The sequence below is a fragment of the Microcaecilia unicolor genome, chromosome 3, assembly GCF_901765095.1.
Source record: "Microcaecilia unicolor chromosome 3, aMicUni1.1, whole genome shotgun sequence".
NCBI lineage: Eukaryota > Metazoa > Chordata > Amphibia > Gymnophiona > Siphonopidae > Microcaecilia > Microcaecilia unicolor.
The window spans coordinates 133,846,968-133,871,038 of NC_044033.1; the positions used below are offsets into that span (position 1 = coordinate 133,846,968).

Below are 24,071 nucleotides of genomic sequence, written 5' to 3' on the forward strand. Positions count from 1 at the left end.
ATCCTGGTGGGTTGTGTTTTGGTCTGTGGGTACTTTCTGGGAACAGTGGGGCCCCTGGGATTGTGGCCCCAGTGTCCTTAGAAACCACCGGGGAAATAACTTGCAGGTGGGAGATTCGCCCGGAGGCAACTGGGACCCAGCAGGCGGGTGGAAGGGTATGCTAGTGTAGAGCACATGTGCAGGTGGTAGCAGACCTAAGCAGTGCTGGGACAGACCCTTTAGGTGGCCGCAGAGTTAACCCCCCAGGTGGGCTCTAGGTGTTTCGTGACAGGGGTATTCACTATACACTGGATAAATCAATTTGGCAGAATTTCATCCTTGCTATTAGTCACCTCAGCAGAAGTGCTCATTTAAAAAACACCTACCAATACATTTCACACTATATATATATGTAGAATAATAAACAAATATTTTAATAAAAAAAACAGCTAGCAAATTCTATATAAAATGTAACCTTTCAAGCATTCTCAAATAAGTACATTTTCTGCTCTTGTTACTTCCTCCTTAAACATGACATATGAAGAGCATTCAAAGAAAACCTGAGTTCTCATCTGTTTCCAATAAAGAATAAGACAAGACTTATTTAAAACAAATATTCTAATCTATTTTGATGATATATATCCAAATTTTCTGATAAAATATTTTCAGCTCAGTGGCAATGCTATACACTGCCATACATGAGACCTAGTAGGTGCCAGATTCCAGATGCACATGTTCCAGAAGGAACTGTGTGGTCTGTGCTACTGCAATGATTGGGCTAAATTGGAGAAGAAGGTTATTATAAAATTGGAAAACTTTGGATAGTTATGAAGGACTATGACATTAGAGCCACATAAAGGCCAAATCCAATTAATCTGGAACCCAAAGGAGCAGGAAACCATGAGACCAAAAGAGAAAGCATGCTCCCATCTCTCGTGCACATTCTTAAGTTTTGAAGCAACATCGTCTTAAAGTCCAAAGCTTGTATTAAACCTTGTTGAGTTTAGTAACAATAAGTACTCTCACTGTCTGGTCAAACGCGGTGCAGACACAAAGACCCTTTTTGTCAGGGCTCCAATCTAAGCTACTAATGGGCTGAGTGGATAAAGTTACATTTTGCAAAAGACTGACAGATCCTGCAACCCCCATCTCCACATCTTCAGAGTCCTTCCTGGAGCGTTGAGCAGGATACTCACTAGAAAGAAGGTAGAAATGGATTCAATTATAATCTGACAAATAATTCTGGTAGACATAAAAATTAAAAAAAAAACCTCAGACATTAAACTTTACTTAAAAGTAGTTGGTATCTCTGTTATACACTGAGCATTATTGAACAGATTAAATCTAACAAGATATAAATTAGGAAAAATGTAATGCCTTTTCTTCAGATTTTGTAAATGCAATTAACATTAAATAGGGATGTTCCCTTTCGAACAGCACAGATTTTGAGTATTGAGTTGGTATGGTCCATAAGAAATACCCCTTTGAGAGGCTGCCATAATAAACTGTACTTACTACTACTAATTATCATTTCTATAGTGCTACTAGACGTACGCAGTACTTAAATGCAGGGGCGTAGCCAGACTTCGGCGGGAGGGGGGTCCAGTGCCCGAGGTGAGGGGGCACATTTTAGCCCCCCCCCCCCCCGGGCGCCAGCACCACCACCACCACCAACTTTCACCCCCCCCCCCCCCCCCCGCTGACCCTCTCGACCTCCCCCCATCTGCCATAGTCGCCTAACTTTGCTGGCGGGGGACCCCAACCCCCGCCAGCCGAAGTCTTCTTCCCTTGTTTGGTTTCTGAGTTTGACGTCCTGCACGTACAACGCTGTACACGGACGTCAGACTCAGAAACCAAACAAAGGAAGAAGACTTCGGCTGGCGGGGGTTGGGGTCCCCCGCCAGCAAAGGTAGCAGACGGCGGCGGGTTGGCGGCGGGAGGGGGGGTTGAGAGGGTCATCGGCAGGGGGGTCCAGGGCCAAATCTACGGGGGCCCAGGCCCCATAGTAGCTACGCCCCTGCTTAAATGTAATTGTACATAATTGTAAATCAAAAGTAGCATATACATAGTAACATAGTAAATGATGGCAGATAAAGACCTGTACGGTCCATCCAGTCTGCCCATCAAGATAAACTCATTTTACATGGTATGTGATACTTTATATGTATACCCGAGTTTGAATTGTCCTTGCCTTTCTCAGGGTACGGACTGTAGAAGTCTGCCCAGTACTGTTCTTGTACTAAGTTTTGAAGCTAACATCGAAGCCCCTTCAAATTTACACTTCAGCCCATCCCTATCTATTCAGTCACGATCAGGGCGTAGACCGTAGAAGTCTGCCCAGCTCCCGTTTTGTTTCCAATTACCGGCGTCGTCACTCAATCTCCGCTAAGATTCCAAGGAACCATTCCTTCTAAACAGGATTCCTTTGTGTTTATCCCACGCATGTTTGAATTCCATTACCGGTTTCATCTCCTCCACCTCCCGCGGGAGGGCATTCCACATATCCACCACCCTCTCTGTGAAAAAATACTTCCCGACATTAGTCCTGAGTCTGCCCCCCTTCAACCTCAATTCATGTCCTCTAGTTCTACCGCCTTCCCCTCTCCGGAAAAGGCTCGTTTGCGGATTAATACCTTTCAAATACTTGAACGTCTGTATCATATCACCCCTGTTTCTCCTTTCCTCCAAGGTATACATGTTCAAGTCAGCAAGTCTCTCCTCGTACAGTTTGCAATGCAAATCCCATACCATTTTCATAAGATTTCTCTGCACCGCTTCCAGTCTTTTTACATCTTTAGCAAGATACGGCCTCCAAAACTGAACATAATACTCCAAGTGGGGCCTCACCAACGACTTGTAGAGGGGCATCAACACCTCCTTTCTTCTGCTGGTTATGCCCCTCTCTACGCAGCCTAGCATCCTTCTGGCCATGGCCGTCGCCTTGTCGCATTGTTTCTTCACCTTCAGATCCTCCGACACCAACACCCCAAGGTCTCTCTCCTGAGTCGAGCTTACTAATCTCTCCCCTCCTATCCGGTATCTCTCTTTTGGGTTTCCGCACCCCAAGTGCATCACTCTACACTTCTTGGCATTAAATTTTAACTTATTATTAATTGGGGATATTAACTCGTATGGTTTCACTTTTAGTCAATCTTCATTAGTTTTAGAAACCTAATGATTCTGTGCTCATTTTCTCTACCTCTAAGTGAAAGTGTGTATTATAATTAACTATAGTGGTGCTCAGTGTCTGATGTGATAGTTTTAAGCTAACAGGTAGCTTACACAGATACACCAGTGACTGCCATCATTGCACACCAACTCCCTTCTTATTCATCAGATGTTTTGTAGGTGCTATGTGGAATATTGTTGTCGTCTATATTACAAGATGGAGGGCATCTGTAAATACCACATTAGATAAACATGCTACTTATCTTCTTGCAGTCCTCTATGATGTTCTTGGTGTGCTGGGTATACTGGCGCTCATCCGGCCACCCTGTAATCGTTCTGTTCTTATTGCTCTAGCTTCCTTTTTTTTCTTTTTCTCTGCTTGTGTTGTGCTCCCCTTAATCTCATGTGACGTCCTCAACTTTCAGTTCTATTGTAGATTAAATGAGGATCCGACCCATCAATATCAAGCAGATATAAAAGCGTTAGTAGAACAAGCTACAACAGAGGGTATTATTTCCATTAGGGAGGCGAGATATTTGATGATTCAACATCAAATGATCCCTCACATCAGATTTGTTCCGAAAATACATAAAACATTACAGAAACCACCAGGCAAGACCGATAGTAGCCAGTAGGAGACTGATAAATGAACCATTATCCCAGTTTTTAGATTTTCATCTGCAACCTGTTTTGAAAAACATCACGTGCTATGTTAGAGACTCATCGCATATGCTTGCAATACTGGATGAATTGAATACAGACGGCTCACAGGTGATGTTAGTCACCATGGATGTAGTCTCGTTGTACACCATGATACCACAACAACAAGCATTAGAGCTAATTGACTGGAACTTACAACAGACAACCATTTCACATCACAAGTTAGCACTTTTGAATGCCATGGCACAGCAGGTGATCCTCCATAATTATTTTTCAATATGAAGATATGTTTTATTTACAGACACGAGGAATAGCCATGGGGGCTACAGTTGCCCCCACGATGGCTTGTTTGTACATGGCTAGATATGAAGAACTATATGTGTATGACTCAGCATTCGCGGAGGACATAGTGAGCTGGAAAAGATACACAGACGATATGTTTCTAGTATGGAAGGGGGATGATGAACAGTTAACTCAATTTTGTGAGTACCTCAACAATTGTGACCCCAATATTAAATTTGAAATTAATATTGGGACCCTCAGGTGAATTTTTTGGACATTCAGATACAGTTCCAGACTGGCAATTTTCATACCCAATTATATCGGCAGCCCTCAGATAAAACGCTATAGTTCATTACAGTAGTTTTCACCCGATAGCACAAAAAGAGGCCATCCCAATTGGTCAATTCCTCAAGGTAAAGAGACTATGTGATTCAAAGGAGGACTTTGATTGGCACGCAGAGGTATTAAAAAATAGATTTAAACAGCGGGGATACCCCCATAAATCTATAAAAAAGGCATACAAAAGAGCCAGCAACAGCCATAGACAGTGGCTTTTGGAGCCCAAACACACAACAACACAAAAATCAGAGGCAATAACTTGTGTACTGCCATTTTCATCAAGAGCCTCTAACATAAAAAGCATTATAAAGAAACATTAGCCTATATTACGGTTACATGGCATCCTTAATGAACCTAGATTTACACTCACCAGAGCACAGAATATAGGAGAAATGCTCATGAAACGAGAAGAAACACCCCCTCCAGCAGAGCAGAGAGGGCATGACAGATGTTATGGCTGTTCGTATTGCCGTTATGCTTGGGTCACCAGGAACACTGAGCATCCAGTTACTGGCCGAACTATTGAGCTGCGAGATACAACAGACTGTAATTCTATGCAAGTGGTCTATGGGATCAAATGCCCGTGTGGCAAATGGTACATTGGACAAACCAGACGGAAAATCAAACAGAGAATTGGTGAACACTTGAGTAACATGCGCACGCGCAAAATGGAAGCACCATTAGTAAGCCACTGGGTGCAAGTGGGACACCGAGAGGAAGATCTGTTATTTGTTGTACTAGGGTAACGCTAGTTCTATTCTGCTGAAAAAAGAGGCACAATACATTTTTCGCTGGCAGACAACTCATCCCAAGGGATTGAACAAGGCAATCGATTGGTGGGTGATGACATATATGTAGACATATTAGCATTGGGGGTAAGGTATATATACTCCATAGTGCACATGCACAGGCACTGTGCCTGACTAGGGTGAGATCCTGGACTGAGCTCATCCTACAGTCTCCAGAAAATGTGAGTTTTTCAGCGATACATATAAAAATAAGAGAAGATGTAAGAAAAAGTATGTTATATACAATAGTGGTCAAAATTTAATGTATATTTTAGGATTGATCGTATGTTCTCCTGAGGACGCCACTTGGCGAAACATGGGGAAAAATCAATGCCAACCAGATACAGAGAGGAGAAGGGAGACAAGCCATTAGACTTCAGCTATCATGGGGTGTCTTAAAAGTCACAGGAACTCCCAAAGCCCCACTACGACATCCTGTAACAGAGATATAAGATTTTTTTTGTGTAGCTTGTGACTGTGTAAATGGAAAAAATGGATTAATCACCTGTTATACTGAAGATGGTTTGTTTCAGTAAAGGTTTCATTGGAATATTAATCACTACACAAAGAAACTACTTTAAGTCCATTTAGTTAATGGAAGTTGATCAGAGTCTAAATCAAATCCATTGTTCTAGAGCAGGATTGTCCAAGTTAAGTCCTCGAGGGCCACAACCCAGTCGGGTTTTCAGGATTTCCCCAATGGATATGCATGAGATCTATTTTCATGCACTACCTCCACTGTATGCAAATAGATCTCATACATATTCACTAAGGAATTCTGAAAATCCAACCTGGCGAGGGCCAAAGTTGGACACCCCTATTCTAGAGCCTAATAACGATGCTAAATAGTAGTAGTAGTAGGAATGGATTAAAGAGTGATACTTGGCCATGCAGGAGAGAGGACATGAGTAGTTAGCTCTCCTGCTACCTTTCTCCCAAAAGCCAGCATTTTGCCAGTTAGAAGTTATCCACACAAACCGAGGTACTCCTCTTGGTCTCCTGAAATTTCTGGGAAGAAGCGGTATTGGTGTTTGGGCTAATGGCGACGAGACCAGTGTGTAAAGATCGGGAGAGAAATTGGCCCCCTGATGACAAAATGGCGGCTCCTAAGAGCCCGACGGGCTCTTCACCTAGCTCCGAATGGGTTGCGGAGGTGGTGGCGCTGATGGAAGCATTACTGGATAAGAGACTGCAACCGCTGAAAGATAAAATCAATAAAGTACACGGCGCCCTAGAGGACATGGGCTGAGAATTTTTGAAACATCATCATCAGCTTACGGGGGAGCTGGAGACCCGACTGCGGGTAGTGGAGAATTTGCTTTCCCAGGCGCATAAAGACCTCGTGGTGTGCCAGGAATGCCTAGAGGATCTGGAAAATCGCTCCAGGAGGAGCAAGTTGCGGCTCATCGGGCTCCCAGAGTCAGTTTTGGAACCTGACCTCCTGGGTTTTCTAGAGGCATGGTTTCCGAGGGAGCGTAACCTTTCTGAACACCTAGGCCCTCTGCATATTGAGGGCCCATAGACTGGGAACCTGGCAGACCTCGAATGTACCCCCCAGGGTGGTCATGCTAAAGATCTTAAACTACGCTCACAAGGTGGCTGTTCTGCGGGCCATTTGGGGTGGTAAAATGCTCTCATATGAAAACATATGTTTTCAAGACTATTCCACAGGTGTCATTGCTCGCAGGCGCACCTTTTCAGAGGTGTGTTCTCAGCTGTTTGCAAAGTGAGTCTCCTTTGCCCTCCTGTATCCTGCCCGATTAAAGGTTACACATCAAGGGTGCACTCAATTCCTGGATACCCCAGAAGCTGTGCAGACTTTTCTGAGATCTCTGGGCACCTCCTCAAAGTCCTCGAGGTGAAGCAGCTGACTGACACCGGATAGCTTCTGGATTTGATCTTGCTAATTAATGGGGTCGGGCTCTCTCGTGAGCTGAAGCCCTCTGGATCTGCGGGACTTTGTTTACTGCATTGATACATGTTTTTTCATTTTTGTATGTCTGGCTCAGCGAGAGTATGAATGGGGGGTATAGCTGTTGGAATTTGTAATTTAGGGGATAGTTGTGGTAGAGAGTGAATTGATTTGGGTTATATGGAAGGAGTCCCCGGAGCCACTGGTTGGGCAGGTGCTCCTTAGGGACTGCCTGTGTGTGTGTGTGGGGGGGGGGGGGGGGGGGGGGGGGCTCTTGGGTCTCCAGGATATGGGAATATGGCTCTCTGAACGTCTATATGTGGCTGTTTATGGGTGTATGGGTGTAGTGTACTTGGGGTACAAGCTTGGGAGGGGGTAACCTCAAGCTATTCAAGGGTCAAGAAATGGGTTTATCATGAGGGCTCTAAAGGTGGGCCTGGTTGTTAGAGGGTTTAGGGGTTCAAGTAGGGCATGGGAAGGAATGAAGGGAAGGAGGATACTTTCATGTTGGGGGTGGGGCTTTGGGTCATGGCGTTGATCCAATGCTGGAATAATTATCCGATTGTTATTTGCTCAGCTATGTTTGTTCAATGTACAGACTGCTCGGGGGACTGGAGGCTGGGACGGTCTCTTGACCAGGTGGGATTCTTGATCATGCTCTGGTTGGTCCAAGTACCAGCAATTGTTTAGCTGCGTTTTTACCTGGAATGTGGTGGCATTAGCTCCCCAATTAAGCACACAAAACTTTTACAGCAACTGCAGAGGGTCAGAGCGGATGTAGTTTTTCTACAGGAAATGCATCTTAATGCAGAGGAACATGCAAAGCTACAGAAATGGTGGGTGGGGGATTGTGTTTCAGCGGCAGCGCAGGGGAAGAAGGAGGGTGTAGCCATCTTATTTCACAGAGGTGTTGGTGGACCAAGTTAAAGTGCTGAGATCAGATCCTGGGGGTCATTTTGTGGCATATCAAATCCCTATAGCGCATCAGTTGCTGATTTTGAGTTTGATATATGCTCTCAATCAATTAGATAGTGCTTTCTATAAAATTGTGACCACTATGCTGATGTCCTTCCACCCAAGCCCGATTATAGTGGAGGGAAGACTTCAATATGGCATGGGATCCACAGGTTGATAAGTCTTCACTGGGTGGTTCGGCGCGATGTAGAGATACTGTCGGACTTCCTAATATGTGTCAAGTGTTAGACATGGTGGATTTGTGTTGGGTGCTACACCTACAGAGATTATATACACATGTCGAGAGCACACTCCACACAGTCTAGGACAGACTATCTGCTGATATCCAAGCCTTTGTTTTTGGCAGTTTTTTCTGCACCAATTGAACCTTACACTATTTCTGACCATGCGTGGGTTTGGATGGACAGGGAACCTGTAGGCCAGAGGGCTGAGGGGGTCGGTCTTGGTCTTTCCCGACGACTTTGTACTCTGACTCTAAATTTAGGGAGCAAGTGCATACCCAATGGCAGGATTACAAATTCCATAATGGGCAGCATGAGCAGGACTCTGTCCTTTACTGGGAAGCTGTAAAAGCTGTGTTGCGAGGCTGCATAATCAGCTATGTAAGTCATCATAAGAAGGTAAGAGACTGCAAGATTATATGCTTGGAACGGTCCTTACAGCAGTTGCATAGAAAGTTTGGCCATATTCATCACCAGGGTGACCGTCAATTACTCTTAGAAGTCCAGATAGCTTTGAACGAACTTCTCTACGAACGGGCGAGTAAACATTTGAATTATTTTCGGTATCAATTATACAAATTTGGAAATAAAGGAGGCTCCTTTCTGGATAAGTTACTGTCTCATAATTAGGGATCTAGATGGGTATTGACACTTCAGGATGGAACGGGTTGTCAGGAGAGATTAATCTATTAGTAAAATATTTGCGACCTATTACGAATGTTTATATGCCCGACCAGCTGATGAGGGTCTCCCAGGTCAGATATCTCTGTGGGCTATCCCTTCCTTCCCTGCAAGCATCAGACCTGGCCCACCTGAATGGCCCAATTTAGGAGGTGGAGGCACAGGAGGCTATTCACCATAGACCCTTGTTGAAAGCTCCTGGGTCTGACGGGTTTAGGGCCAAGTTCTATAAGACCATGGGAGAGGTAGTGGTGAAGCCCCTCACTAGTATGCTTAATGTCATGGTTGATGCAGAGGTGTCCCCTCCTTCACTTAGCCAGGCAAAGATATAGTACTTCCGAAACTGGGGAGAGATGCATCTTTACCTGAATCCTACTGACCTATTTCGCTGCTCAATTTTGAGACTAAGTTACTGGCCAAAATGATGGCGAACAGATTAGCAAGGTTATTGCTTGATTTGCTTCATAAATCTCAAGTAGGTTTTATCCAAGGCTGCTCTATCCCCCAAAATCTCTAAGATACTTCTTTCACTGGAGCAGACAGCACGAGATAAGAGTGCATCTTTATTGGTTAGCTTCAACATGGAGAAAGCGAGGTACGATGGAATTTCATGTATGCAGCATTAGAAGCCTATGGCTTTCAAGGCTGCTTTGTTTTGGCGATATGATCGCTATATTCTGATCCTCATGCATTTGTTTCTGTTAATAATTGCCCTTCAGCGGATTTTCCTATTTTACGAGGTACTCTGCAAGGTTGCCCACATTCCCCACTTCTTTTTGAATTGACGTTGGACCCTTTGTTGAGAGACCAGACATTCGAGGGATCCAGATCCTTGCGGTCTGTTTTAAGGCGGCAGCCTTTACAGACAATATTTTGGTCCGCTTGTCACAACCCAGGGAATCTCTAGACGTGCTTTTGGGGCTTTTCCGGGAATATGGAGATTACGCCAGGTTTAGCCTTGATTTAACCATTGCAAGATTGGATCAGCTTGAAATGGAAATTTACCCTATTGGAGTGGGAACGTGGTTTCTTTGCCCCTTACAACTGTCTTTATCTGCTTCATGTGCTGTCGTCTAGACTTGCAGGATAGTTGCGGCATAATGTACTTCTTAGATCTCCAAGGGAGATGTGGGGTGTGCTTCTTCAACTTCTAGAGGAGAACCTGAGGGCCACAGATCAATTACCACTTCAAGGGAATGGCGATTTTGTACCTAGGATGGACAATGTGGTCTTTTTGGATTGGGAACATCAGGGGATATATAGGTTGGAACAGTTGTAGGAGGCAGAGGACGAAATTATTTTGTTTGAGAATCTTCAGCAGCGCGTGGGAGCCTGTTGGGGGTTTAAATTTGCTCATTGTCAGGTCAAACATTATGTTGCTTATTTAGAGGGGGGTAAGCTGAAGAAGGGGGCGGGGCAAGTTACAGAACTTTTTCCACAGTGTCTGTTTCCAATCTTTACAGGGCTCTTCAACAGGTAATACCTAGGCCCTCTTTTGTGGCGCTCAAAGATCGGTGAGCTAAAGACTTTGGGATATGCCTTGGATAGCTGGGAGGTACAGACTGCTCTGAGTAGGATTCCATGACTTATTTTGGGAGCTTGGTTCCAGGACTGTTATTTTCAAATCCTTCATAGAGCTTATTTTTCTCAATTCCAGCTGTTTTTCACCTCTCTGTCTTAGATGTGGGGACAAACTGGACACTTTTGTACATGCTTTTTAAGGATGTGAACAGATCCAGGTTTTTTTTACCTCTGTATTGCGCTTTTTAGGTATTATTTTTGGCAGGGCCATTCCGGGCTCGGTGGAGTTGCTGGTCTTGGACCAACTGGGCTCCTTCAGAGGGAGTCCAGGGAACAAACTTTATTGATTCCTAAGTTCATTCTGGTGGCCTGGAAATGTATTTTACAGCACTGGGTGTCGCCATTGCCTCCAACTTTTTGGCACTGGCGAAATCAAATTCATTTGTTGGCTACATGGGAGGCAAGGGGTTTCTTTAAAAGACAGCTGTTTCCTCAAAACATGGGAGGGATATTTGGATATTTTGTCACCTAAAGGCAGGGGGTCTCTTGTTTGCTTTGTTGTAAATAGTTTTTTCCAGCTTGGAGTTTGTTATTTAAAAAAGGTTGGGGGGGAGGGTTTCACATAGGGCGGTTTGAGATGGAATTTTGTGTGGGCGTGGCTGATTACCAACCGCCTTAAGAATATGGGCAGTAAAACCCTCTTGGTTTCTTTATGGGAGTTTTTTTGCTTTTTGGGCGGGGGGAATTTTTGAAAATGATAACATACTTGATCTGCTGGTATGATTTGGTCTGTGAGTTGTGTTTGGTCTTCTGGTTGTTATTTTATTATTGGCTTGCTTTATTGACTTGTTATCAATAAAAACTGTTGAAACACAAAGAGTGATACTTACTATTTCCAAAGATGCAGGCTACCAGCTCCTCCTGTTGTCATAAAGATATCTCGGTTTTGTGGCAAGTGCCTCACTTGCCACATGGTAGATTTGTAAGCCTAAATGATACAAGCGACATGAAAAGGGATTATTACATTTAGCACTGAAGAGGAAAATACATGAGAGATCACTCTTGTAAATACAACTAACCTAGGGTGTTCCTCATACAGTTACAGACAAGAGGGTGTAAATAAAATCAGAATGTGTCCTCAGCTGCCTGCTTCACTCCACCTCCCAGCCCTAAGCTTTCTTTGTAACTGGTACATTTTCAAATAGATAACAGACAAAATGTCAAGGAGGTAAGGTGAGAAACAGTTCTGAGTTAATGATGCTGCAAGTGATGGCTCCTCCGCTGTGAGTTATTACTGTTTGCTGGTTAGATATTTTATACTCCAATCTGTTTTACCGTGCTCAAGAAATCATTTTTCACATAAGCAACATCAATTCCAGCAGTATTAAAGGAGAGCTATGCTAAACTCTGTGTGAACCTTTTCCTGAGAAAATTTTCAATGTGAAAGCATGCTCATATTTTCTCTGAGAATTACAACAAAATCCACAGGTAAGAACTGCAGACTTCACACCTGTTTGCAGTTTTGAAAATTTCCCCAATTTATAAGGTAACTTCATTCTTTGCAACTGAATATCTTTTCATAATTGCCCTGTTGACTGCCTGAACATCAAAGTTGAAAAAGAGAAGTTCAAAACCATACAGTTGTAGCTTAGGCCCCCAAGTACATAAACTCCCAAAGAATACTACATGAAATTAGGTGTCAGTACACCAATCACATTTTAGGAAAACTCAAAATATCAAGTTCAGAAAATTAATAATCAAAGGGTGATTGAAGTCAAGAAGACAGCAAATCAATCAGTAACACAAATGGGTCATGTGACCAGTGAATACACCAACAGATAATTCTAAAGAATTCTGCCAAAGACTTAGTGTTTTCCTTCAGGCATTGGACTTGTCATGCACCAGCGGGACTGCAATTGCTTCAAAATCCCATCTAATCAAGCTGCACAGGTAAGAGAAAGGACATAACTCCAACTCAGGGGCTGGTGGGTTTGTGTGACTGAAAGATTCACGGTCTTCACACAGCACTTGTTAAAGAGAAGCAACTACTTCTGAAGACAAGCAGATAAATAGCCACCCAAGTGGGACCCTGAGCTTACAGCTGTTTTCAATAGCAAGGCGGTGAACCAGAACAGAGGTCACCAAAAAGTGAAAGCACGAGAAAACAACGTTTGCTTTTTATCCAATAACTACAGAGGAAGGCAAACACAAAATGTGGCACCGAGCGGAATGGAGTTGGTCTGGACCTCTCAAAAAGAACAAGGATGAAAAGCCCAAATCCTGCATACTAACAGGATATCATGTCTGAATAATGTGACTGTGTGAAATTATTTCCACCCCGCAGCCTTGCAATCTCCTCATTAGGAGGTTGTTCTTAGATGAGCTTTCAACCAAAACTATTGTGTCTTCACATTTTCTAAGATCTACGCCTCTGAGGCAGAGACACACACTAGAGAATGACACTGGGACAAAATTCGTCTCCATCCCCGTGGGTTCTGTCTCCGTCCCCGTGGGCTCTGTCCTCATCTGCACAAGCCTTTAACACTTATGATTTTATATTTAAATCTTTTTATTAAAGTATAAAAAGGAACAATATGCTGTGCAACTGTTGTGTATAAATTACAAATAGAGAACAATAATAACAATGAGCAACAATAATAACCCTCCTTCCCACCACCACCCTCTACCCTTCTAACCCTAGCAATAGGTGATTTCCACTACACCAAGGAATCCTAATTCACACTGTTAAAATGTCCAGGGGTATAAAATGGGAAAATTAGGTTCTTACCTTGGTAATTTTCTTTCATTTAGTCACAGCAGATGAATCCATTAACTGATGGGTTGTATCTACCTACCAGCAGGTGGAGATAGAGAACACTGAAGAACCACAGTGACCCTTGGACGGCTAGCCCCATCTGCCTTCAGTATTTGAAATTTCCAAAGCAGAGTGAATAAGAAAAGTAACATAACAACTTTCCTCACAGCGAACAAATGCCCCAGAACCGGAGCAATAACCATACAAAGGAGGGACGAACTCAACCTCCTACAATAGAACAGCATGTAGAAACTTTGAGAACTGTTCATCAACTCCTCCTGATGAGATACAATATCTGCATGAAAGAACTGAACAAAAAACACAAAGTCAGACAGGGAGGGATCATGGATTCATCTGCTGTGACTAAAGGAAAGAAAATTACCAAGGTAAGAACCTAATTTTCCCTTCCTTGTCATCAGCAGCAGATGAATCCATTAACTGATGGGATGTACAAAATCACTCCCTACGTAGGGTGGGAACAGGCAACTTCATGAGCCAGTACCTGCGCTCCAAAATGCGCGTCCTGCTTCGCTGCCACATCCAGCCTGTAATGCCGTACAAACGAGAGCTGAGAAGCCCAAGTAGCTGCACGACAGATCTCTTGAAGAGAAAGGACACCTGTTTCAGCCCACGAGGAGGAAATCGCTCTTGTGGAAAGCGCTTTAAAATGCTTCAGGTGGAGACCGTCCTGAAAGCAGATACGCAGAAAAAATGACTTCTCTGAGGCAACGGGCTATAGTGGCCTTAGATGCCGGGCATCCACAGAGGACCTGACAACAAGACAAAAAGATGATCAGAAGTCCTGAAGTCATTTGACATCTGTAGATACTGCAACAGAGCCCTGCGGACATCCAAAAGACACAATTGTCTAAAGGAATCCGGAAAGTCCTCCCTAGAAAAGGAAGGTAGAAAAATGGGTTGGTTCAGGTGAAACGCTGAAACCACCTTAGGCAGGAAGGAAGGAACTGTAAGTACTCTGAGAACTGCAGAAAAGGGTCCCGACAGGAAAGCGCCTGAAGCTCAGATATGCATCTAGCTGATGTAATGGCCACCAAAAAGACTGTCTTCAGAGTCACATCCTTCTCAGAAGCTCGCTTAAGCGGTTCAAAAGGCGAACGCTGGAGAGCCTTCAACACCAGCCCCAGGTTCCAGGCCAGACAAGGCAACCGCATGGGAGGGCGGAGCCGAAGCGCCCCTCTAAGGAATCGGACAATGTCCGGATGAGCAGCAAGGGACCAGCCAGAGACCTTCCCTCGGTAGTATGCCAACGGTGCCACTTGCACCAGAAGGGAATTATAAACCAGGCCTTTTTGTAAGCCGTCTTGCAAAAAGTCCAGGACCAGCGAGACCGTAGCCCGTGCGGGTGTGACCTCTTTTGGGACACACCACTCCTCAAACTTACACCATATCCGACCGTAAGCTGCGGAAGTAGACCACTTGCGGGCCTGCAAGAGAGTGGAGATGACCTTGTTAGGAGTAGCCCTTATCTCTCAATTGCGCCCTCTCAAGAGCCAGGCCGTAAGACCAAATCGGCAGGGATCCTCCATAGTCACCGGGCCTTGAACCAACAGGTTCGGTACCCGAGGTAAAGGAAGTGGAGCCTCCACCAGCATCTGGCAGAGATCCGCATACCACAGACGCCTTGGCCAATCTGGAGCAATGAGAATCACCAATCCTCGGTGCAGTCGAATCCGCAGGAGGATTCGTCTTATCAAAGGGCCAAGAAGGGAACACATACTTGAGGCCCGGGGGCCAGGGTTGAGCCAGTGCATCCAACCCCGCCGAGCAAGGATCTCTCCGTCTGCTGAAAAAGCGAGAGACTTTGGCGTTTGCGCTTGACGCCATAAGATCCATTCCGGGAGTCCCCCATTTGGCACAAATCTGAAAAAAAAACTTATTCCGCCAGTTTCCATTCCGCTGGGTCGATTTGATCCTGCTGAGAAAATCGGCTTGCACGCTGCTCTGACCTGCTATGTGAGCTGCTGACAGAAGCTGCAGGTGTAGCTCAGCCCAGTGACAAATCTGAGCGGCCTCCGCAGCCAGGGCCCTGCACTGAGTGCCGCCCTGACGACTGATGTAGGCCACCGCTGTCGTGTTGTCTGACAGAACCCGGACAGCAAGCCCCTTCAGAGTCTTGTGGAAGGCCATAAGAGCCTGGAATATCGCTCTCAGTTCCAAGCGATTGATGGGCCACCCTGCTTCATGGGTGTCCACTGACCCTGAGCATAGCTTCCCTGGCAATGTGCTCCCCAGCCCAAAAGCCTGGCATCCGTTATCACCAGACACCAAAAAAGAAGCGCGAGCGGCATTCCTCGTCGCAAAAGAGAGCCACCAATCCATACTGTACCGGGCCGCAGGGAGCCACATTAGTCTGCATTGATATTCCTGGGAAATTGGAGACCATTGATGGAGCAGGGCAATCTGCAGTGGCCTCATATGCACTCTCGCCCAGGGGACCACCTCCAAGGTGGCCGTCATCGACCCCAGCAGCTGGACAAAGTCCCAAGCTCGAGGGCGAGGCATCCGCAGGAGCAGACGGACCTGATACTGAAGCTTGCACCTCCTGTGGTCTGGGAGAAAGACAAATCCCGAGGCCGTGCCGAACCGGACCCCCAAATACTCGAGAGACTGAGAGGGGGTCAGGTGACTTTTGGTTATATTGACCACCCAGCCCAGAATCTGCAGGACTGTAACCACTCTGGCTATGGCAAGACGACTTTCGTCTGCCGAATCCGCTCTGAAGAGCCAGTTGTCTAGATAAGGGTAAACTCTGATACCCTCTCGCCTGAGAAAGGCAGCTACCACCAACTTTACCTTGGAAAAGGTATGGGGAGCTGTGGCTAGGCCGAAAGGCAAGGCCCGAAACTGAAAATGCTGGCCCAACACCGCAAACTGGAGGAACCGCTGGTGCGGGAGCTAAATAGGAATGTGCAAGTAAGCTTCCTTGAGCTCTAGAGACGTAAGAAACTCTCCTGGCTGAACCACCGCAATGACGGAGCACAGGGCTTCCATGCGGAAGTGTCGCACTCTTAGGGCCTCGTTGACTTGTCGTAAGTCGAGGATTGGTCTGAAAGACCTGCCTTTATGAGGGACTACAAAATAAATGGAGTAGCGACTGCAGCCGCGTTCAGCGGGAGGCACCGGGATCACCACTCCGAGGTGCAGCAAGACTTGCAAGGTCTCCTCTACCGCCGCCCGTTTGATGGCAGTGCAGCATCGGGACTCCAAAAACACGTCTCTCACCAGGACACCGAATTCCAATTGGTAACCTTCTCTGATCAGGTCCAGGACCCACTGATCTGAAGTAATCTTGGCCCGCTCCTCAAGAAAGAGGGAAAGACGTCCTCCTACTGCAGGAATAGAGGAGTGGGCAGGTGTCCCATCATTGTGGAGGACACCCTGAACTCCTGGCCGCGACCCGGCCGCTGTGGCGCGTTTGTCCGAGCGAAAGGAGTTCCTCTGCTGAAAACGGGCACGTTGAGAAAACCCAGCAGAGCGCCCCGGGCGATACCTGCAAGCTTCACGGAAGCGAGGTCTGGAAGAGGAGGGAAACACAGGACCCTTGGAAGAAGGCCTCGGCCTATCCTCAGGTAACCGCTGGGGCTTCGAATCCCCTAGGTCTTTAACAATCTTCAAATCCTCTCCAAATAACAGTAGGCCCCGAAAGGGTAACCTCACCAGCCTTTGCTTAGAGGCCATGTCCGCCGCCCAATGCCGCAGCCAAAGGAGGCGGCGGGCAGAAACCGCCACAGACATCTGCTTAGCCGAAGCTCTGACCAGATCATAAAGGGTGTCAGCCAAAAATGACAGGGCCGACTCCATCCGCAGGGCAACCTCAGACAGGGCCCCCGCACCCTCCGTGGGCTGATCCACCGCCTGTTGTAACCAGGAAAGACAGCCGCGGGCTGCATAGGAACTGCAAATAGACGCCCTTAAGACAAAGCCCAATATTTCAAAGGACCGCTTCAGCGCGGATTCTAGCCACCAGTCCTGCATGTCTTTCAAAGCGACTCCTCCCTCTACAGGGAGAGTGGTCTTTTTAGTGACCGCCGTGACCAGGGCGTCCACTTTAGGCATCCCAAAAAGGGCCAAGTGAACCTCACTCAGAGGGTAAAGCTGACCCATAGCCCTAGCCACTTTCAAAGGCCCATCGGGGTCAGACCATTGAGCTGAAATAAGTTCCTGGATGGAGTCATGCACAGGAAAGGCCCGCATAGGCTTCTTAGTACTCGCCATCCTAACATTAACAGAGGAGGCATCGCCCTCAGCAGGATCATCAATCGAGAGGGCCTGCAAGGTTCAGCAATGAGAGCTGGCAGCTCGTCGTGGTGGAAAATCCGAACCACATTGGGATCATCCAAATCCAGTGGCAAACAGGCACCCGTGAGGGCCTGCCAGATCCCTCAGACTCTCCATAGCCTGCCCTGGGGGGGGGGGGGGGGGGGGGGGAGGAGTAGGGAGATGCACCACTTTCAGAGGGGGAATTTACCCGTCTATGTTTAGCGTGTTTCCAACGCTCGGGGGAAAAAATAACATCTGTAGCCATCCCCGGGCCATCAGCACCTGAATGCAACACAGTGTCAGACACCTGCGGCACAGCTCTTTTCAGCATGAAGGCCTTATGCATCAGCAGCACAAACTCAAGGGAGAAAAACTCACCCTGGCCCTCCGTCCCCAAATTAGGCGAAACGGAGGTTGGAGCTCCTCTGGCAGCCTCGAAACGAGGAGTCTCCCTGCACTCGACTCCTCCGCAATCGCGGGGGTCGAGGTATGCGGCGCTTTCAAAATGGTGCCCGCTGCTCCATCAAGCGGGAAGAATCATCGCTTGCCATGCTCGTACTAGCTCGCATGTCTAAGGAACACATACTGCAAAGCCCCGCTGCTGACCTGCGCTTACCACAGCGGGATCAGTGCTTAACTCCTTCAACAGCCATCGCCCGACTGGACGGAAATATAGGAATAAAATGGCGGCTTCGTACCAAAACTTACCCCGTTCGGAACGCTGTCTGCGGGACCTCCCCGGAGGAGCTGGGCACCACTCTCACCTCAGAAGACCGAGTCAACAAGCTCCGGTCAAGCTGCACTGAACCAGAATCTCTGGAGAAAGCCTCAGAACATGCACGAAGTAAAAGCGCACTTTTTCTTTTTTTTTACGCTGTGAGGAAAGTTGGAGGCAGGCAGCAACAGAGGGACTCCGGGAGGAGGGGGGAATGGGTAAGGCAGGGAAAGGGCGAACCTACATGCCTTTAAAGTGGGCACCACCAGCCACAACACCCCTGCTCAACTGGCAAAGCACAGGAGCCACCCCAGGCAGAAATCCAGGAGCTGATCAAGCTACGTCCACACCTGCTGGAAGATAGAGAAATACTGAAGGCAGATGGGGCTAGCCGTCCAAGGGTCACTGTAGTTCTTCAGTGTTCTCTATCTCCACCTGCTGGTAGGCGGATACAACCCATCAGTTAATGGATTCATCTGCTGCTGATGACAAGGAAAAAAGCCTTTCTATATGCCACAGAGGGGAAAAATATGCCCTATAAAGCACTGTTATGGTTTTTTTTAATCTGTGGATAAATAAGTCATCAACAATCTCTGGATTCAATCTAGCTCTCCTGTCTTCCACAGTACTTCCTGGAATAGAAGTTGTCTTCTTAGAAGATGTGCTGGTAGCAAATTTTGCTAGTTGTGGTCAATATGTTTGCTTGTTTTTCCAAAAAATCTAAATATCTTTGTAGGCATCACTTAAACATAAATAACAGTCCAGTTCATTAACAGGTTTCAAAGTAGAAAATGAAACGAGGACAAAGTTTGTCCCCTGTCCCCATCCCCACGGGATATGTCCCCGTCCCGTCCCCACGAGCTCTGCCCCCATTCCCATCCTTGCGGTTACTGCGGTTCCCCTTCCCCACGTCATTCTCTAACACACACTCTCACAGTGGCAGAGTACTGACATGGGGAAGGGGAGGAACAAAAATGCCAGAAAATAACATGGCACAAACTCACCATGCTGTCTAAATTGTATTTTTAACAGGCGCTAGAGCCAAACAAGGCTCTCAACTGAAACCCAGATATAAACTGGATCAGGAGAAAAAGCAAGCTGAAAGGCACCCCAACTTCACAAACACAGCAGAAACACTGGTAAAAAAAAAAGTCAAAAAGACCCCTTCACGGCCAGCTCAGAATAAAACTGGCTCAGAAAAGAAGGAATTATAGCTCAACTGAAAACTAACTAGAAATAAAGTCAAGAGCTACAGGAGGAAAGGAAGGTGGAGGAGGAGGTCCAAGAACATCACTAAAAACTGCTTGCCAGCAAGGCTAAGCATGGGTGCTGCCAAACTGAACAAAACAAAGAGACTGCAAAACACTGCCAAACCAGAGGCTTTGCTTTGAGTTTTTTTTTTTTTTTTTTTTTTACAGAGCGCAAAGATAAGGCTCACCTCCCAGCCACTAAAGGCCTCTGGACAGCACCAGGGGCCGAGGCACAAAAGGACCTCAAGAAATAGAAAGAAACCCTCAGGGCCAAGGAACCAGGAGGTATAGGGAGGGAAAGTGCGAGGGACCCGGTCACCCAGGTTTGATAACCCCGGGGCACAATGTGACCTCCATGAGCTATAACCTCAGCCAGCAGCCCTGGGAGAGAAGCAGAAAAATTAAGCGCCAGAATGAATTATAAACATTGCTTGCAAGGCCACCGCTTGAAATTTCAGCAGCCATTTTAAAGAAGTGGTGGCAGTAGGCAGGAAACAGTGGGGTACTTTCCTAACCCAAAGAGGTCCCTAGACCACCAGGGCTGTAAGGTAGGCCAACGGAGGGGAGGGAAGGGAGAGTTGATATGCTGCACACTGATGTGAGGGAGAGAAGGGGACAAGCTGCACATGGATAGGAGGGGAGGAGGTTGATATGTACACGGATGGGAGGGAGAGAAGAGCTGTACACAGATGGGAGGGAGAGAATAGGGCAAGAGCTGCACATGGATGGGAGGGAGAGAATAGGGCAAACTACACATGGATGGAAGGGAGGGGGACATGCTGTGCATGGAGGGGAGGGAAGGGAAACGGGGGAAATGCAGCACATGGATAGAAGGGTATACAGAGAAGAAGAGAGGAAAGGGAGTTACACTGCTCTTGGATGGGAGGGAAAGGGAAGAGAGACATGCAGCTCATAGATGCTTGCTTTTTTGGAAATTTACATATTGTCAAATTTTATATTTAGCAGAGTACAGAAGAAAATGCATTTCTGTTACTTTTACCAGTATTTTCACCGCTTATGGAATTTGGTTTTCTTGGGGGGGGGGGGGGGGGGGGGGGGGGGGCAAGGTGACTGTGCGGCAGGGTGCGATGTGGGCCAGGGCTGGGTGGCATTTTACTTTTTGTATCTTTTGTCTCTACAAATATGGTAACCCTGCCTTGAACCAATTAGGAGGCTACAAATTTAATTAGGACATCACTATCAGGTATGATCTCTGGAGGCTAGAACAGCAGACCTGGAGGAGCTGAGGCAGACAGAGAGGTTTATAAAGGAGGCCTACAGGGAAACAGTAGAGATGTCTGCCATCCTCTGTGCTGCCACAGAGGAGAAAGGTCTCTTGAAGGGAGGGAATCACTGTGGAGAGGCATAATTTGATCCAGTATCCAGGACCTGCCCTCCAGGGGATGCAACATCCTCTTACACTGAGGATGTGTCTTCAGGGGCTTCTTCCCAAGAAGGTAGGGTTAGGATCACCGTAGTTGGAGATTCAATCATTAGGAATGTAGATAGCTGGGAGGCTGGTGGATGTGAGGATTGGTCACTTGCATGCCTGGCACAAAGGTAGCGGACCTCAAGCGGCACCTAGATAAGAATTTAGACAGTGCTGGGGAGGAGTCTGCTATCTTGGTTCATGTGGGTACCAATGACATAGAAAAATGTGGGAGGGAGGTTCCTGAAGCCAAATTTAAGCTCTTATGTAGAAAGCTTAAATCCAGAACCTCCAAGGTAGCATTTTCAGAAGTGCTCCCTGTTCCACGCGCAGGACACAAGACAGGCAGAGCTCTGGAGTCCCAATGCATGAAGAGAAGGGTAGATAGTGGTTGCAGGGGTCTGTGCTGGGATCGCTGCTTTTTAACATATTTATCAATGATCTAGAGATAGTAATAGCTAGTAAGGTAATTAAATTTGATGACACAAAGTTATTCAAAGTTGTTAAATAGTAACAGGATTGTGAAAAAATGCAAGAGGACCTTACAAGACTGGGCAACCAAATGTCAGATGACATTTAATTTGAGCAAGTGCAAAGTGATGCATGTGGAACAGAGGAACCCAAACTATAGCTACATGATGCAAGGTTCCACATTAGGAGTCATTGCCAAGGCAGAGGATCTAGGTGTCATCTTTGATGATATTTTGAACACTCTGCTCATTTTGCAGCAGCGGCTAAGAAAGCAAATAGAGAATTAGGAATTATTAGGAAAGGAATGGAAAGCACAAAATGAGAATATTATAATGCCTTTGTATTGCTCCATGGTGTGACCGCACCTTTGGATACTGTGTGCAGTTCTCTTCAGCTTGGAGAAGAGACAGCTGAGGGGAGATATAATAGACGTCTATAAAATAATGAGTGGAGTGGAACGGGTAGACGTAAATGGCTTGTTTACTATTCCAAAAATACTAGGACTAGGGAGCACGCAATGAAGCTTTTAAGTAGTAAATTTAAAACAAATCATAGAAAATTATTTCTTCACTCAGTGTATAATTAAATTGGAATTCGTTGCCAGAGAATGTGGTAAAAGCAGTTAGTTTAGAAGAGTTTAAAAAAGGTTTGGATAATTTTGTAAAAGAAAAGTCCATAATCCATTATGGAGATGGACTTGGGGAAAATCCACTTCTTATTTCTAGGATAAGCAGCTTAAAATCTATAATGCACCCTGCAATGGCAAGGAAAATTGATGAGGTAAAAGAAATAATGAAAACATTAGAAGACACTTGGCAGAAGGAAACAGAACAGCTGAGCAAGCCTGCAGCATCACTGATTAAAAATAAACTAGTGTCAGCAAGAGAAGGGCCAGCAAAGAATCAAGAAAACAACCACTGGTGTAGAATTCCTATGCATGAGTAGAAAATACATTTAGGTCGTTCTCAGAAATCTTTGAAGATCTCCATCATGCACAAGAAGGTCATGTAACCCCACGGGTGACTGAGCCTCTTGTCCTCCGAGAAATTTTGTAAGCCTTGGCCCAACAGTTCATCTTTTTGATTCCTTACAGCTAAATCGTAACCTGGGCCATAAGCCTTTGTTTACAGCTACCTTAGGATTTTCTTCCCCTCCTCTTTTTTAAATATACCCACCATCCATGTGCAGTTGTTAAGAGGCGCCATCATAAGCTCTAAATCTTTCCAACAAGTGTTGCCCTTGCTGACGGCCACAATTTCTTCCTCAACAGAGGCTATGAATGCAGCCCCCACAACACCTCCAGCCCCAGTCAATCTAGGGTGTGGAAGAACCAATTGGGAAATTGGACCAGGGACCTTCCATACTGAACTGAATAGCACTGCCATTAAGCCACTGAGATGACCTGGTTTAAATATCAATAAAATATTCCAAACACCATGGCTCTGATAACTGTCTGTCTGGTATAACTGGCATCTAACTATATGCTATCGTATATGAAAAATTTATAGAAAAGTAAGGTTCCAAGTTACTTTTCCTTAGTACAGTTGAAAAGACAGTGTCTTCAATGCCCTCCCTCCAACTGTCAGAAGGCAATATAGGATGGTTTTACAGAATTTCTACAAGAAAAGATTCAAAATAAACCCCTCAAACGTTCAAGGTGTGTGTGTGTGGGGGGGGGGGGGGGGGGGGGACCTAAAGTAAATGCAGAACCTAATGAGTTTTTCAGAAGCCTCATCCACTCAAGATAAGTTCATGATATCAGAACAAATTGCCTGCTGCTGTGAACTGCTGCTGCTTTTTAGGTTTAACATATTTCTGTGTTCATTCTGATAAAGGAATGAACATAAGAACATAATTGTTGCTATACTACAACAGACCGAAGGTCCATCAAGCCCAGTATCCTGGTTCCAACAGTGGCCAATCCGGGTCACAAGTACTTGGAAAAGACCCCAGAACAATAAAAACAGATTTTATGCTACTTATCCTAGAAATAAACTGGATTTTCACCAAGTCCACTACTCAGAACACTACACTGGCTGCCAATCAAGGCAAGACTGATCTTCAAAGCGAGCACCATCATCTACAAAATATCATTTGGGTTGTCTCCAGAATACATGATAGATATGATAGAACTATCCCCAAGAAACACAAGCCCAGAAACTAGAAGCTACCTACTTCTTCACCTCCCCAACTGCAGAAACTTACAAATTGATCTACATGGCAGAATTTAACTACCTGGGTTCCAAATGGTGGAACTCAATACCAAAGATCACAAGAAGCATCACAAACTATCTTCTATTTAGAAAAGAACTTAAAACCTACTTCTTTAGAAAATTCTACAATAAGTAATTTAGCTATCGATGCCCATTCTAATTACCAATTGTAAACCATCATTATACGTCGCAACCAAAATGTAAACACTAATTGTAAACCATCACAATAAGTCTCAATCATACCATAAAATGAAAAACAATAATGTAACTGTAAACCAGAATGTAATTTTGTAAACCACTTTGAACTGAAACTTGTTTTTGGATAACAGTGGGATACAGGAATGCATAAATAAATTTAAGCCCCGTTTACT

The 24,071-nt window shown here is 45.7% G+C and overlaps 1 protein-coding gene across 2 annotated transcripts in view; it reads right to left on the reverse strand.

Moving 5' to 3' along the window:
• Window positions 1–388: 388 nt before the first annotated feature.
• Window positions 389–24,071, reverse strand: part of WDR92 (WD repeat domain 92) — a 90,389-nt gene continuing 66,706 nt past the window's right edge. For both annotated transcript variants that reach the window (XM_030196375.1, XM_030196373.1), the window contains 2 exons: window positions 11,417–11,514; window positions 389–1,174 (listed from right to left, as the gene is read on the reverse strand). In XM_030196375.1, coding sequence (XP_030052235.1) covers window positions 967–1,174; window positions 11,417–11,514 — 306 coding nt within the window. In that variant the 3' untranslated portion in view covers window positions 389–966. The remainder of the gene's footprint in view (window positions 1,175–11,416; window positions 11,515–24,071) is intronic.